This window comes from Haplochromis burtoni, unplaced genomic scaffold (assembly GCF_018398535.1).
Source record: "Haplochromis burtoni strain Fernald_Lab_line unplaced genomic scaffold, NCSU_Asbu1 Contig_85, whole genome shotgun sequence".
NCBI lineage: Eukaryota > Metazoa > Chordata > Actinopteri > Cichliformes > Cichlidae > Haplochromis > Haplochromis burtoni.
In genome coordinates, this window is record NW_024582446.1 from 1,645,984 (window position 1) to 1,658,329 (window position 12,346).

At 41.5% G+C, this 12,346-nt stretch overlaps 1 protein-coding gene and 1 long non-coding RNA gene across 2 annotated transcripts in view; one reads left to right on the forward strand and one right to left on the reverse strand.

Moving 5' to 3' along the window:
• The window catches only part of LOC106633265, a 10,438-nt gene extending 4,483 nt beyond the window's left edge, over positions 1 to 5,955 (forward strand). Inside the window, exon 3 of the long non-coding RNA XR_001336427.2 lies at positions 5,855 to 5,955. This is a non-coding gene — a long non-coding RNA (uncharacterized LOC106633265). The remainder of the gene's footprint in view (positions 1 to 5,854) is intronic.
• The window catches only part of atr (ATR serine/threonine kinase), a gene marked incomplete in the record, with an annotated part of 20,041 nt that continues 11,219 nt past the window's right edge, over positions 3,525 to 12,346 (reverse strand). Inside the window, 26 exon segments of the mRNA XM_014334773.2 lie at positions 3,525 to 3,848; positions 4,006 to 4,111; positions 4,198 to 4,349; positions 4,491 to 4,644; positions 4,838 to 4,994; positions 5,096 to 5,246; positions 5,587 to 5,730; positions 5,834 to 6,034; positions 6,137 to 6,271; positions 6,877 to 7,106; positions 7,245 to 7,342; positions 7,690 to 7,832; positions 8,021 to 8,200; positions 8,391 to 8,550; positions 8,713 to 8,898; positions 8,979 to 9,156; positions 9,259 to 9,350; positions 9,455 to 9,546; positions 9,897 to 10,061; positions 10,248 to 10,414; positions 10,739 to 10,907; positions 11,246 to 11,383; positions 11,469 to 11,589; positions 11,806 to 11,921; positions 12,031 to 12,144; positions 12,283 to 12,346. Of these exon segments, the coding sequence (XP_014190259.1) occupies positions 3,675 to 3,848; positions 4,006 to 4,111; positions 4,198 to 4,349; positions 4,491 to 4,644; positions 4,838 to 4,994; positions 5,096 to 5,246; positions 5,587 to 5,730; positions 5,834 to 6,034; positions 6,137 to 6,271; positions 6,877 to 7,106; positions 7,245 to 7,342; positions 7,690 to 7,832; positions 8,021 to 8,200; positions 8,391 to 8,550; positions 8,713 to 8,898; positions 8,979 to 9,156; positions 9,259 to 9,350; positions 9,455 to 9,546; positions 9,897 to 10,061; positions 10,248 to 10,414; positions 10,739 to 10,907; positions 11,246 to 11,383; positions 11,469 to 11,589; positions 11,806 to 11,921; positions 12,031 to 12,144; positions 12,283 to 12,346 (3,787 nt within the window).

A 12,346-nucleotide genomic window follows, 5' to 3' on the forward strand; every position in this document is an offset into this window, starting at 1 on the left:
CAACAAGTTACTTATAGCAGTTTAAATACGAGCAATCAGTTTTTGGCAAATACCGGAAATCAGTTTTTGGCAGACAATCACTTTTTGGCACAAGTCTGATCTGCCTTTGATCCGGGACAGTCCTCAAATAGGACCCAAGCTAAGTCAAAAGGTTACAGCTTCCAGAGTTCGCCTGGCAGTTCATACACGTGAAACGTTCCCCACTCTTTCAAATCAGAAAGTTTAGCATTTCAGGAAGATTTTAACAGGGAATCCTTGTGGAACAACAATGTCTCAAACACCGGATTCTAATTTTCATATTCCTCTGGTCCTATCACCAGATGAGCTGTTACCGACTATCAATAATGCCTTCAACAAGCTCTCTGACGAACAATGGATCTTAATAGAAAATGGACTTTTGGATTCTGATGTTCAAGCAGTTTTGGCCGACATGATTTCTGAAATCATACAGATCGCCACAGCCAAAATCTTGATACTTGCGCTTCCCGCCATTCAGCGTGGTGCATCTACGGATTTAGAAAAAAATCCATTTCTTGGTGACTCCATCTCAGTCATTTTTGCTAAAGCGCTCAGCATCCCTGTGCAGTACTGTGTGAGTGTTACACAGCTGACAATGATGATTGAGAGGGAGATTTCAGATAAGGTAAAGTCGATTGCCACCGTGGTCAGGCAGAGCAATTTACCGCTAAACCCTGCTGTTTACATCAGCGGAAAAATTCCGAATATTGGAAGACTCCGTGTCATGGTTTCTCTTGCTCTCTCATGCTTGAAATTATGCGCAATAAAACGGCGAAGCTCACGCATTATATCGGTAAGCGATTCAAGTCAATCTGAATCCAGCACAGACAGCAGTGAGTCCGGCATCTCACGCGAATTGGCCATCAGGGAGGTTAGTGATATTCTGACCAGATATAGTCGAGAATCATATTCTGCAGATGATGAATTATCAGATGACGACGAAGATATAGAAACTGAGTCACCTGCTAAAATAGAGCAACTTTCAGAAAAGAAAGAAAGTTCAGAAAGTGGGGAATGTGCAGAAGCTGAAAGGCAGGCACGTTTGGAACCTGATGCCACAGTAGAAAAATTTGCAGCTGACATTGTCAATATTATATTTGACAATCTCCTTTCTTCTGACACTGATTCTTCTTCCCACAGTGAGAAATGTATCTCACCCAAATCTGGATTTATGGGAGCTATCTTCGATAAAGTGAGAGAGTTTTTCAACTCACGTGCTCCTTGCGCACCAGAAAAATCCCGCAAACACCATTTTTTGAAGTTCGCACAAAAACATTATGAAAAGATGAAAGAGGGGCTGAAAAACACAGTGGAGGAGAGCAAAATACATTTGATTAGTCTGTTAAACCTAAGCCACTCCCCTGAAACTGAGGGAATGGGTTCCCCTTCAAGAAGCTCATTTACTCTGGAAACCATGGTAAAATGTTCTACTCCAGCTAACTTTAATGTCATCAGATCTGAAATTATTGACATATACAAGTTCACAAAAGAGGAAAAACATTATATTATCCAAAAAACCTTTGAGAACATTAGAATAAGCGAGGACATCAAAAATTTCTCAAGGGAATTAACAGAGAAAATGTACGACCATTTAATGACAAGTCGTATATACCAAATTCCCAATACTTTTATGGGCAGAAGTCTATCAGACTCTGTTATCTCCAGTACACCACAGACAGCAGCTGAATCAAGAGTTTCCTTTTCTCCTGAAGTCCTCTATGTAATCATAGAAGACGCAGTTGCAAAGTTTTTGCAAAAGATTCTGCTCTTGGTTGATGATAAAGCAATTGATGTAATTATTCAGAGCGAAAAAGTGTCCGATGCTATTAAAGATATCCAAAACTTCCTTGCAACAGCACAGACACGGGCAAAAGATACAGAGTCAGACTCTTCTCAAAAAAGTGGCAGAGAATCTAGAACACCCTGTCATTCTAGACCAGCATCTCCAGAAAGACAGGCCAAGTCTCCAGAGAAATGCTCAACATCCTCTCGTTTAAGTTCAACACCTGTTCCCGAGAGGAGGGAGGAAGAACTGCCTGAAAAATCAGAGGCCAAATTCTCCAAAAAGGATGAGGAGGAACTGTCTAACAAGTCAGAGGACAGATTCTCCAAAGAACATGAGGACATACCCTCTGAGAAGTCTGAGGAGAAACCCTCCACAGATGAGAAACTGTCTGAAAAGTCAGAGGACAGAGTTTCTGAGGACAAACCCTCAGAAAACGTAGAGGAAAAGCTCTCAGAAGCGTCAGTGTCATCTGCTCAAGTGGAGGAAGTATCCCAAAACCTTGTTTACTTTCATTTAATTGGACTTCTCGAGAAGTCCAAAAACAGGCGAAAAGGCCGTCTCACTCCTCCAGATGGCGTAACACTAGCTGACATCATTGAGCGTCTCAAAAACTTGGTGCAACCAGAAATCAGCAGCGCGGAGTCTACAACACGTCTGGAAAATGACGTGAGAGGATTGACCAAAAAACTGGTTAAAGGACTCATCAAGGAGTTTGGCTCCCCAGAAAGGATCATGGATGCTGCTTTGGCATGTTTTTCCTCCCCACTGTTGCCTTGTGCTTGCTCATAAGGGATCATTTGATTGCTGGAATTTTCTAAAATTGGTGTTTTGAACTTTAAGATAGAGGTCCTGCAGGTCCTCCACCTTAAATTTCAAAACACCTCCAGGAGACTTTGTAGTTAATTGTCATTACAATGAAATAAATCAATGAAAAAAAAAAAATCCAAATTAAAAACACGTTGACTTTTGTTGTCTGTTCTTGATGTTAACCACAAAAGAAAAAGAAAAAAAGTGTTGCAGGTGTGTACTCTGGTCATCAGTACTGGTATTTTAATGTATTAGAGTAGAATTTGATATAGGGTTAGAGTCTGTTGACAGTTTATCCTCCTCACAATCCCGAGCGCTTCTTCTGTCGAGCTGGATGTCTTTAATATGAGTTTCCAGAACCGTGGAAAATAACAGCATCATCGAGCTAAACCGGTCGTCTCTGACAACAGCAACAGATTACAAGTGATAATAAATATTATCACAAATACATTTCCATTTCAGATTATTCCGAATAAAAGTATATTCTCATGCAATTATCTTGGAAAGTGTTTTCCCACTAAAAATATGCAAATACATAAATACAACCAAGTTCATCCTGATCTAGCCCAAAGCCAGCTGCAACAACAACCAAGCATAAAAAAAAAAGAAAAGTAATAATTACAAATACAGTGATTTTCTGACTACCTGAACTCATCACTAGATAAGAAAAATATTGCTAGCCAAAAACAAACTACTACCTACTTCTTACTCACACCTTCACCCAGTCCACTTTCAGCTTTTTAAGCAGACATTTAATTCTAAGTGGTGCTTTTATGTAAAAAGTTGGGCCAGTTGGCTGTAATCAGGAGTGAAGAAGCAGCAGGAGACAGGGGATTAAAACAATCAGCTGACAAGCCTGTCTAGCTCTGAGAGTTTGAGGGTTAAGAGATTAGAAGATACACACTACAGCACATTTAACCAACAAAATAATTTATTACAAGGGAATGTACAACAGTGCTGCATTTTCAATGTTTTCAAAACGGAAAAAGGCTCAGGAACAAACAGTCAAAAGTGCTTGGATTGCATTTGCATTATAATCTTCTGAATTGAGTGCTTTTTCTTTCTACAAGTAAGGACCCCAGCCTAAATACATCTGACACAGTAGTTTATCATCCGTGGCTTCTTGTATGAGGTAATGGACGTGCCCCTCAATTGACAGAGGAAGACCCAACACTTTATTCCTGCTCTTAATCACTCCCTGCAGGCGCTGCTCAATGTCACACACGTGGGTTTTAGCCTAGCAGAGAAATGTAAAGAACAAACATTATTAGGTTTTATTGAACCTGAATGTGCTGTATTTAGCCCAGTTTTCCTCTGGGATTAATAAAGTCTCTCTGGTTTAGATTTGCAAGTAAATATAATTTAAGAGGTAAAAATTCAAGAAACATGCCCACCTTTTCATTAACAATCTCTCCTGTCTCATTGGCCTGAGCTTTTGATAGTCCTTTGGCTTGTTTGCTCCACTCCACCAGTGGGTCATGAAGGAAGGTCTTCAGCACACTTGCAGGAAAAATTAAAAACAAAAACACATTTTTAATATTTATGAATGGTTGAATTTGACATTAATACTTTTTATGTGAATGTACCTCATGAGTGGCTCTCTCTGGTCTCTCATTAGTCTTATCGTAACCTCACAGGCTTGCCTAAAGAGGCCCTCGATGCCCATGGGCCCCATAGCATGCACCATGTTTCGAGTCAGACGAAAGGGAACAACCTCTGGCACGTCAAATGTCTCCCCCTAGTGGAAAAGGAGAGAAAAGCACAGGCAAACTTAAAAGCAACAACATGCACTGGTGTTAAGGATACATATAATAAATAATAAATATATGAACATTCCTAAATAATATTTTATTGAATCTAAGGCAAAAAAAAAAAAAACCTTGTTAAAGAGGCAGTTGAAGTCTACATGAACACATTCTCCAGTGAAGGAATCAAAGAGGATGTTTTCTCCATGGCGATCTCCCAGACCCAGGATGTAGCCCACCATGGACATCACAGCAGTGGAGCGGCAGTATGCTGAACGACTGCTGTACCTGTAAACACACAAATACTCCAAAGATTTATTCTTGGATTTAAGTTACACTTGAAGCAGATTTTTGAAAAATTCTGAATTGAAATAACTTCTTTCAAATGTGGTCAAGATGTTAAATGAAAATGACTAACATTTCTGGTAAAGCAGTGACTTCCAGGAGTATAATTATAGCAGTGTTGTAGTGAAAGTCATACCATGACGTAGGGTCAGGAAAGGTCCGGAGGAACCATTCATAGAAGACAGGGGGGTGTCGAGCACACAGCACCTCCTTGTGGATTCGCAGTTTTTCCTCAAAGGGAGCTGTCTTGGGAAGAATAAGCTTCCTGAGCTCTTTACCTGATAGGTAGATACCTTAAAAACACAGAAAAGGTGAACAACGTAATTACTTCCCAACATTTACTTAAAAAAAAAAGAAAAGGCTTTTGATTGTAGGTGTTATAAGTAAGGGATACCTCTCTCTTTGTACAGCTTTGTGAGAATGTGCCGCAGCCCGGCAGTGTTGTTAACCCATTCAATGATGCCGCACTCCTCATTGAGGGGAATCACAGCATAAGTCCGGATGTGTAGCTCCCTCCGTCTGGACTCAGCATCTTTACGGAGGCACTACAACAGTACACACACAGTACAAACAAGCACATATAAATGCTGTTCTTCTCACATTTTCTCAAGTATTGTCATGTAATTTGCACACATATTGATTGATTTAGTACAGCTCTGCTACATAATGAGCTCCTAACTGCAAAGAAAAAGAAAGGTTCAGTTTTTATTCACATTATGAGAAGACGTTAATATTTCATTTTAACTTTGAGGCCAGAACAACACATAAAATAAGATTGAACCTCTAAAAGTTAGTAAGTTTGTTTACTCTGACCTAACATGCAAGTCGCTCTATGGCCAGAACTCACTATATATCCATTTAGTTTGAATGAAATCTCCCAGATACCTTATTGATGAGACAGTTGAACTCCATAAGTCTGCAGTCCTTCCTCAGGTCATCTTTAGGTTTACACATCATGGTGTAACCCCGACCATCCGAACCCTTCAGGCTTATCTTCTTTGGCTTCTGCAAAGAGGCCAGGATCTCCACCTACACAAACAAGATTATTTTCTGTAACTGTCAATCAACTCCTGCTGAATGTTAAACATACCGTGGCGGCCGGTCAGAATAGTTAACACCCTCTTTCTCTTACACTGTCTTCAAAACCATCCAGGTATGCCCAGTGTCCAGGAAAAGCATCATGCTGTGTGTTTTCCCCGCCTGTGGAGGGCAGCGTTGGGATGAGGACAGACTGCAGAGGGATCAGGATCTGACTGAATGTCGGCTCCTCCACCAAACGTTTTAGCTGCTTGAAGTGAATGCTCATACTGAGGGTGGTGCTGTTACCATTCACCTGTAAGACACATATAGAAACATCTCTACTCCTGCCTAAAGATGATTTAAGGATTGAGAAATCATAGACTATTGAAGTGTATTTGTGCATGGGCGTGTATACCGGTTTATTACAAAGCTCCAAAAGCTTGTCTGTCAGTCTGTTGGCATCTCCAATGAATTTTTCCAGGGACTGTTTAAGACTGACGGCTTTCTTAAGGATCTGATTACAGCGATTCATGCGCATGGGGTAGGATGACTGGAAAGAAAAGAAAAGCAGACATAAATAAATGCTGTATTTTGGACGCAGAAGCAGTTGATTACAAAAACTAACAGAGAAATTGTAATTTTGATTTGAACTGATCTGCTAAATAACATTTCAAATTAAAAAAAACCCCCACACATAAACAGACTTGCAAATGTTAAACTTTATAGTCACCCCTCATTTGTTTATATTTTGCTTCCAAAGACCCAGACCTTCTAGTAATTTCTTAAAGTGGTCTTGGAGCAATAGTTCCCCAGGCTTTCTGGAGGGATTTCAAAGGGTTTGTTTGGACAGTGGCTACTACATAAGTGGATGACAAAAGAAGAGATGCATTTATTATCTGTTATGGAAGGCAGCCAACATCCGAGGAAAAGCTTTGAATGTCCTCCAAGAAGCCTGGAGAACTATTCCTGAATATTCCTAATCCTACCTAATGAAATGACAAAACAACTTGCCTAAGAGAGTTCAGGCTGTGTTGAAGAATAAAAGTGGTCATATCAAATACTGACTTTCAAGCTCATTAGAATTACAAAGGCTATATTTCCATGTTTATAGAAATCACCATCAACCTTAAATGAGGGGTGGCTCATTTCTCTCACCTTGCACACCGCAGTCATTAGCCACATAGCTTGCTGGGGGTATGTGAGGAACACTTTGGCCACAATGGTCATGAGGACATTGAAGACCTCATCGCTGGAGTGACACACCCTGGAGATCAGCTGGGAAAATGCGGTCAGGAACTGGTACGGCGCCAGCTTAGCACAGTGCTCGCTCACTACTGTGTTGATTTTACTCAGCTCCTGTCGCATCTGTCTGTCTGCTCGCCCAGCTGAGGTGAAGGAATAGGTATAATATCAAGTGTTAATGAAAAGCCAATGAAATACTAAAAATAAATAGCTAGAAAGCAGTTTGCAAATTAATTAGACTGAAACTAGAAATATCTCCCTGCCCTGTGTGATTTGCCCACCTTTCTCACATTCACACACTTTAGCTCCAAAGTCCAGCCAAAGAGACAGCATGCGAGGCATGGCCTGGTAGATATACTGGTTTCCAAACTGCAGAGCACTAGGAGGGAGAAAGTTGATAAGTGTGTTGTTTGATGAAGAAATTAACAGCTGTGAAGTAGCTAATAGAAGCTCTGATTGTAGTCTACAGCAGGGGTGTGCAACTCCAGTCCTCGAGAGCTACTGTCCTGTAGCTTTTAGATGCATCTTTGTTCCGACACACCTGAATCAATGAATGGCTTGTTATCAGGCCTTTGGCAAACTTGATGGCATGCTGAAGAATTAATCCAACCATTTGATTCAGCTGTGTTGGAGTAGAGATGCATATTAAAGCTGCAGGACCGAGGACTGGAGTTGGAGACTCTGGGTCTACAGGGCTGCAAATCAGCAGAAAGAACAAGAACTTACTTCCCGAAGAATGTGACGATGTAACGGATCAGATTACCCTGTTTCTCCAGCTTGTTATCTGTCACCATTGGCATGACTTTGTCATAGTATTTGGCTAAGTAGAAGTTACCATCCTCCCACTCTGGTAGGAGGTTAGTCACATCCTAAAAACAAAACAAAACAAAAAAAACATACAACACATAAAGTAAAGACAAGTGATGCAGAAATCTGCTTTGGTGCCACATCACTGTGAGGGTGATCTCTGACATTTGCATCATTGCATTTTTCACCTTTTTTGTCTTTTTATGAAACATTTTCAGAATCTAGTTTAAAAGTGTGTAGATATATCAACCCTGTATGTCTTCATGATGGCATTAGACTCGAAGTTGGCCGTCTCCTCCATGAAGCGCCCCACCAGCAGCATGGCTTTGCCTTTAGTCTGGAGACTGCGAGGATCTGTCAGGGGCTGATCTTCAGGGAAACACTGAGCCACACCCTTCTGCAGGACAATCAGGGCTTGGTGGACATCGCCCTGATGACATTCAGGCAGACAAATTAGGCTATATTAGTTTAATTTGATTATGCACATGTATGAAAATCTAATTTGCAGATAGGAAGACACTAAAGAAAATACGTTTTCTGGTCCTGTACAAATGTGAATAATTTGCATACAGTTTTGCATCATATATTGAATGCTGGTTTTATTTGTAGCCTGGTTATACCTTAGACCAAAGCCACTTTGCCTTCTCTGTGACCAGTTCAGCAAGATTTGTATTTTCTGCATTGAGAAGGGCGTTAAAGGCGGTCTGATGGTGTCCTGCTTTCCTGGCAACCCGGGCACTTTGTAACCAGCACTCCCCAACCAGCTCCTGACATACAGGTCTGCAGAGTGAGATGATACATGCAGATGTGAGTTCAGAAAGATTTGAAAATATAGAGATCCTGTTGTATTAAGAAGAAATTTTAAACCGATTTCTCTAATGTGTTTGTTTCAGAAAAACAGCATGTTAAAATCTGTGCAACTAAAAAGTGATGTTTCCTTACTGCGTTCCCAAACTGAGCAGGGCACGGCGGAGAGCCAGGACTGGCTCCTTGGCCCTGAAAGAGTTTTGCGTCATCTCCAGCCGATCTGACCAATGAGGAGGCAGTTGGCTGAGGTTGGACCCAGATCCCTGTCTCTGTTTCAGCAGCTCAGTGAAGGTGTGCTCCAACTCACTGAGCATGTGGAGTCTAAACACATGTAAAAGCTTTTTTAGAAAGTTATTAAAACACAACACACTTGACTCCAAACTGAGCTGACATCCACAGACCTGACAATATACTCGTATCCTCTCTGGTAGGTTCCACACTCATAACTGGCAGCAGACAGAGGGACGACCTGTTCTTTCCTCACCAGCTTCAGCTTCTCATAGAAATTTTCAGCATCCTGCTTCTTAGCTGAGAGCAGCAACTGGCCGAGCCGCACACCCCATGTGCTGGACTGCTGGTCTGGAGACACAGAATAGAAAACTATGCTTTAAGCAGATCCATGCAGCATGTAGTCACCAGTGATTTCAGATGTTGCAAATACATGCTGTGTTTCTGCACTACCTGAACTCAAATAATCTTCCAGCAGGTCCCATTTTCCAAGCTTCCAGGCTGCCTCTACTCTGTAGGTGTTGAGTTCTGACTTCCACTGGTGCCTAAATGGACATACAATGCTACATTAGGCAAACCTATATTAACCTAAATTTTAAAAATTACATTTAATAAGAAATAGATGTACACTGATATGTATTTTTCTTACTTGTTGGCCAGTACTCCATTGACTTGCGTGATGACTGTGGACAGCTGTCCCAGGCCGAGCATGGAGGTCATCACTCCATGATAGTGAGCGATCTTTATACAAAGCGATAATTGAAATGATCAAGAAAGAAAAAACAGTGAGTTAATTATCTTTTATGTCGATATCATAAATAACATATTGTAAGAAAACATATAAAACTGGCATAGTATATGTACACTTACCGGTTTATTAAGCATGTCAGTTCTTTTAAATGCAAATAACTAATCAGTCAATCACATGGTAGCAGCTCAATGCATTTAGACAGGTACACAAGATCAATTTCAACCCAACCAAGTATCAGAATCAACGAGAAAGGTGATTAAAGTGGCTTTGAACACACCACTGAAATACTCAGTCGCACCAACTGGGTGTACATGTTTATGGACTGCATGTGTTTGGGTACCTGGTCTGACTCCAGCTGTATGGCTCTGTCATAGCACGCGGTGGCGTCACGGAGCAGGCCGATGCTTTCATGCTCAAGTATCTGTTCCTGGAGTGATGGCTCCTCCCTCCTCAGAGCGTTGACACCTCTCACTCCATCCGGCTCGTGCATTGCAGCGTACAGCGTCTGTGGCAAGCAATCACGTACATCACAGAGCTTAAAGTTCACCACAGAGATTAATTGGATGAGTGGTTAAAAGACAAGTGCACTTGTACTATTGGACTCGTTGCTGTCAAGATAACTTTTATAATGCAGTCAAAAGTCCTGAGTCAATCTTTTATTTAATGGTTAATAACCAAATTGTTTTCTGACCTGCAGGAATGAGAGATGGTCTTGTATGTTCTCTTTATTTTCCAGGATGTAAGCTTCAAAGTGCATGAGGGCACGAGTGTACGCTTTGGATCGTAGAGAGGCCTTGGCCAGGACATCCTGCGGGATATCTTTCAGGAAGGCCACCACGCGCTGATAATCCCCACTCTCTGCAATGTCATGTTATAATTCTTTACTTTATTAAAGCAACAAGGTGAGTGAACAATGAGGAGAACTGAATTTTATTTAGTTATTTTCTTATACAGTTCAATGCAAATAATGCATAAAAGCCTCAATATTATCATGTAAATAATAGCAATATAAATTGCTATAGAGTTGACTGAGTAAATACATCTTTTTCAACAGTGACTTAAGCTATGCATGTTTTCATTAGTCCCTAGATTATTGTAGGGTCTACCTTACAATATAAAGTGCCTTGAAGCGACTGTTGTTATGGATAAATAAAACTGAATTGAACTGAACTGAATTCTTACCATGTTTGGGTTTGGAGTAGAGGATGTGGCGACTCCACTGTGTAAGGTGTGACAGCATGCTGAACACAGTCTGAGTGCTCAGCTGTGACAGGCTGGAGGCCGTCTTCTGGGCAAGCCCCTCGGCTTGTCCATCTCCCTCTGTCAGCACAGCCAGCATTTCCTCTGTAACCTTTGACAGAAACAAGAATGGAACAACAAGGAATGAGAATTAGAACAAGATTAGAACTGAAGACATCAGAGGGACAGCTCAGGTTGAACGGTTTGAAGACAAAGTTAGACAAGCAAGGCTGAGGTGGTTTTGGACATATGCAGAGGAGGGATAGTGGATATACTGGACAAAGGATGCTGAATATGAAGCTGCCAGGCAGGAGGAAAGAAGTAAATTAGAGGATTCATGGATGCAGTGAATGAGGCCATGCAGAGGGGCTGGTGTGACAGAGGAGGATGGTAGGGATCAGGTGAGATGGAGGCTACTGAACTACTGTGGTGGTTCAGATGTGTCCTCACCTCTTGTTGCTCTGCAGGAGTGCAGCCCAGCAGCATGTAGAGCAGAATATGAGGCAGCAGGTAGATTGTGACCTTGTAGTCGTGTTTGATGATGAAACTACAGCATCTGAACACTTTGCTGGCCAACTCGTGTCTCACCTGGAGAGCAAAGAAACTTCCCTTAACTTCTGGCTTGGAAAACAAGATAAAGCTGGGGAAAAACTTCAAAAAGAGATGGGTTAACCTTGCTGATGAGGTATCCAGCCCAGGTGGCTGACCAGTCAGAGAATTTACTGCCTCTGTTGCTGAGGTACACAGGTTTCTTCAGCTTAGACCAGTTCACCTCCTTCTGACTGCTCTTATATCTGCAGGTAAGAGTAGAAAATAACAGATTTACAAAAAGAGAAGTTAAAAAAATGGAAGGACTTAGTGAGTACTAAAAGATTGCAGGCAAGAAGATAAAATGTTGGAGAAAGGAGGAGAGAAGAGGAAAAATAACTGTCGTCTGAGGGATTTTTAAGTCCTAAATTCTGAGACCATTACAAACGAGACTATGTGTGTACGAAGGTGTAAACTTAGACCTGCTGTTGAGGTGAGGCTCCAGTATTTCTTGAATTTGATCGGGGAATCTTCTCCACAGACGTCGGCCTGCTGAGTCAGTTCGACCTTCGCGACACTCAAATATGGAAAGCAGTTCCTACAGTGGATATAAAATCACCAATACAAACAAACATTTCAACATAACCCCGCAAAAATAAATAAATACAATAGAGGAACAAACACAAATAATTAAAGCTGTTGCGTACCTGAATTGCATAAGCAGCGGAGTCCTGGGCTCTCACATCATCAGCGTACGCCAGAAATGTTCTGGTCAGTTCAGTCAGCAAATCATAGGCAAAGTTAGGATCATCCACTCCGCTCTGCCACAGAGAAAAACAACAACCATACAGTTCAGTTATCTTTGCTTCACACACACACACACACACACACACACACACACACACACACACACACACACACACACACAATTACATTTGCAATCTATGTTAGTTATTTACCACAAAGATGTTGCGGTTGCCGTGGGTGTGTGTTTGCGACAGATCCAAGCGTCCCGGATCCACG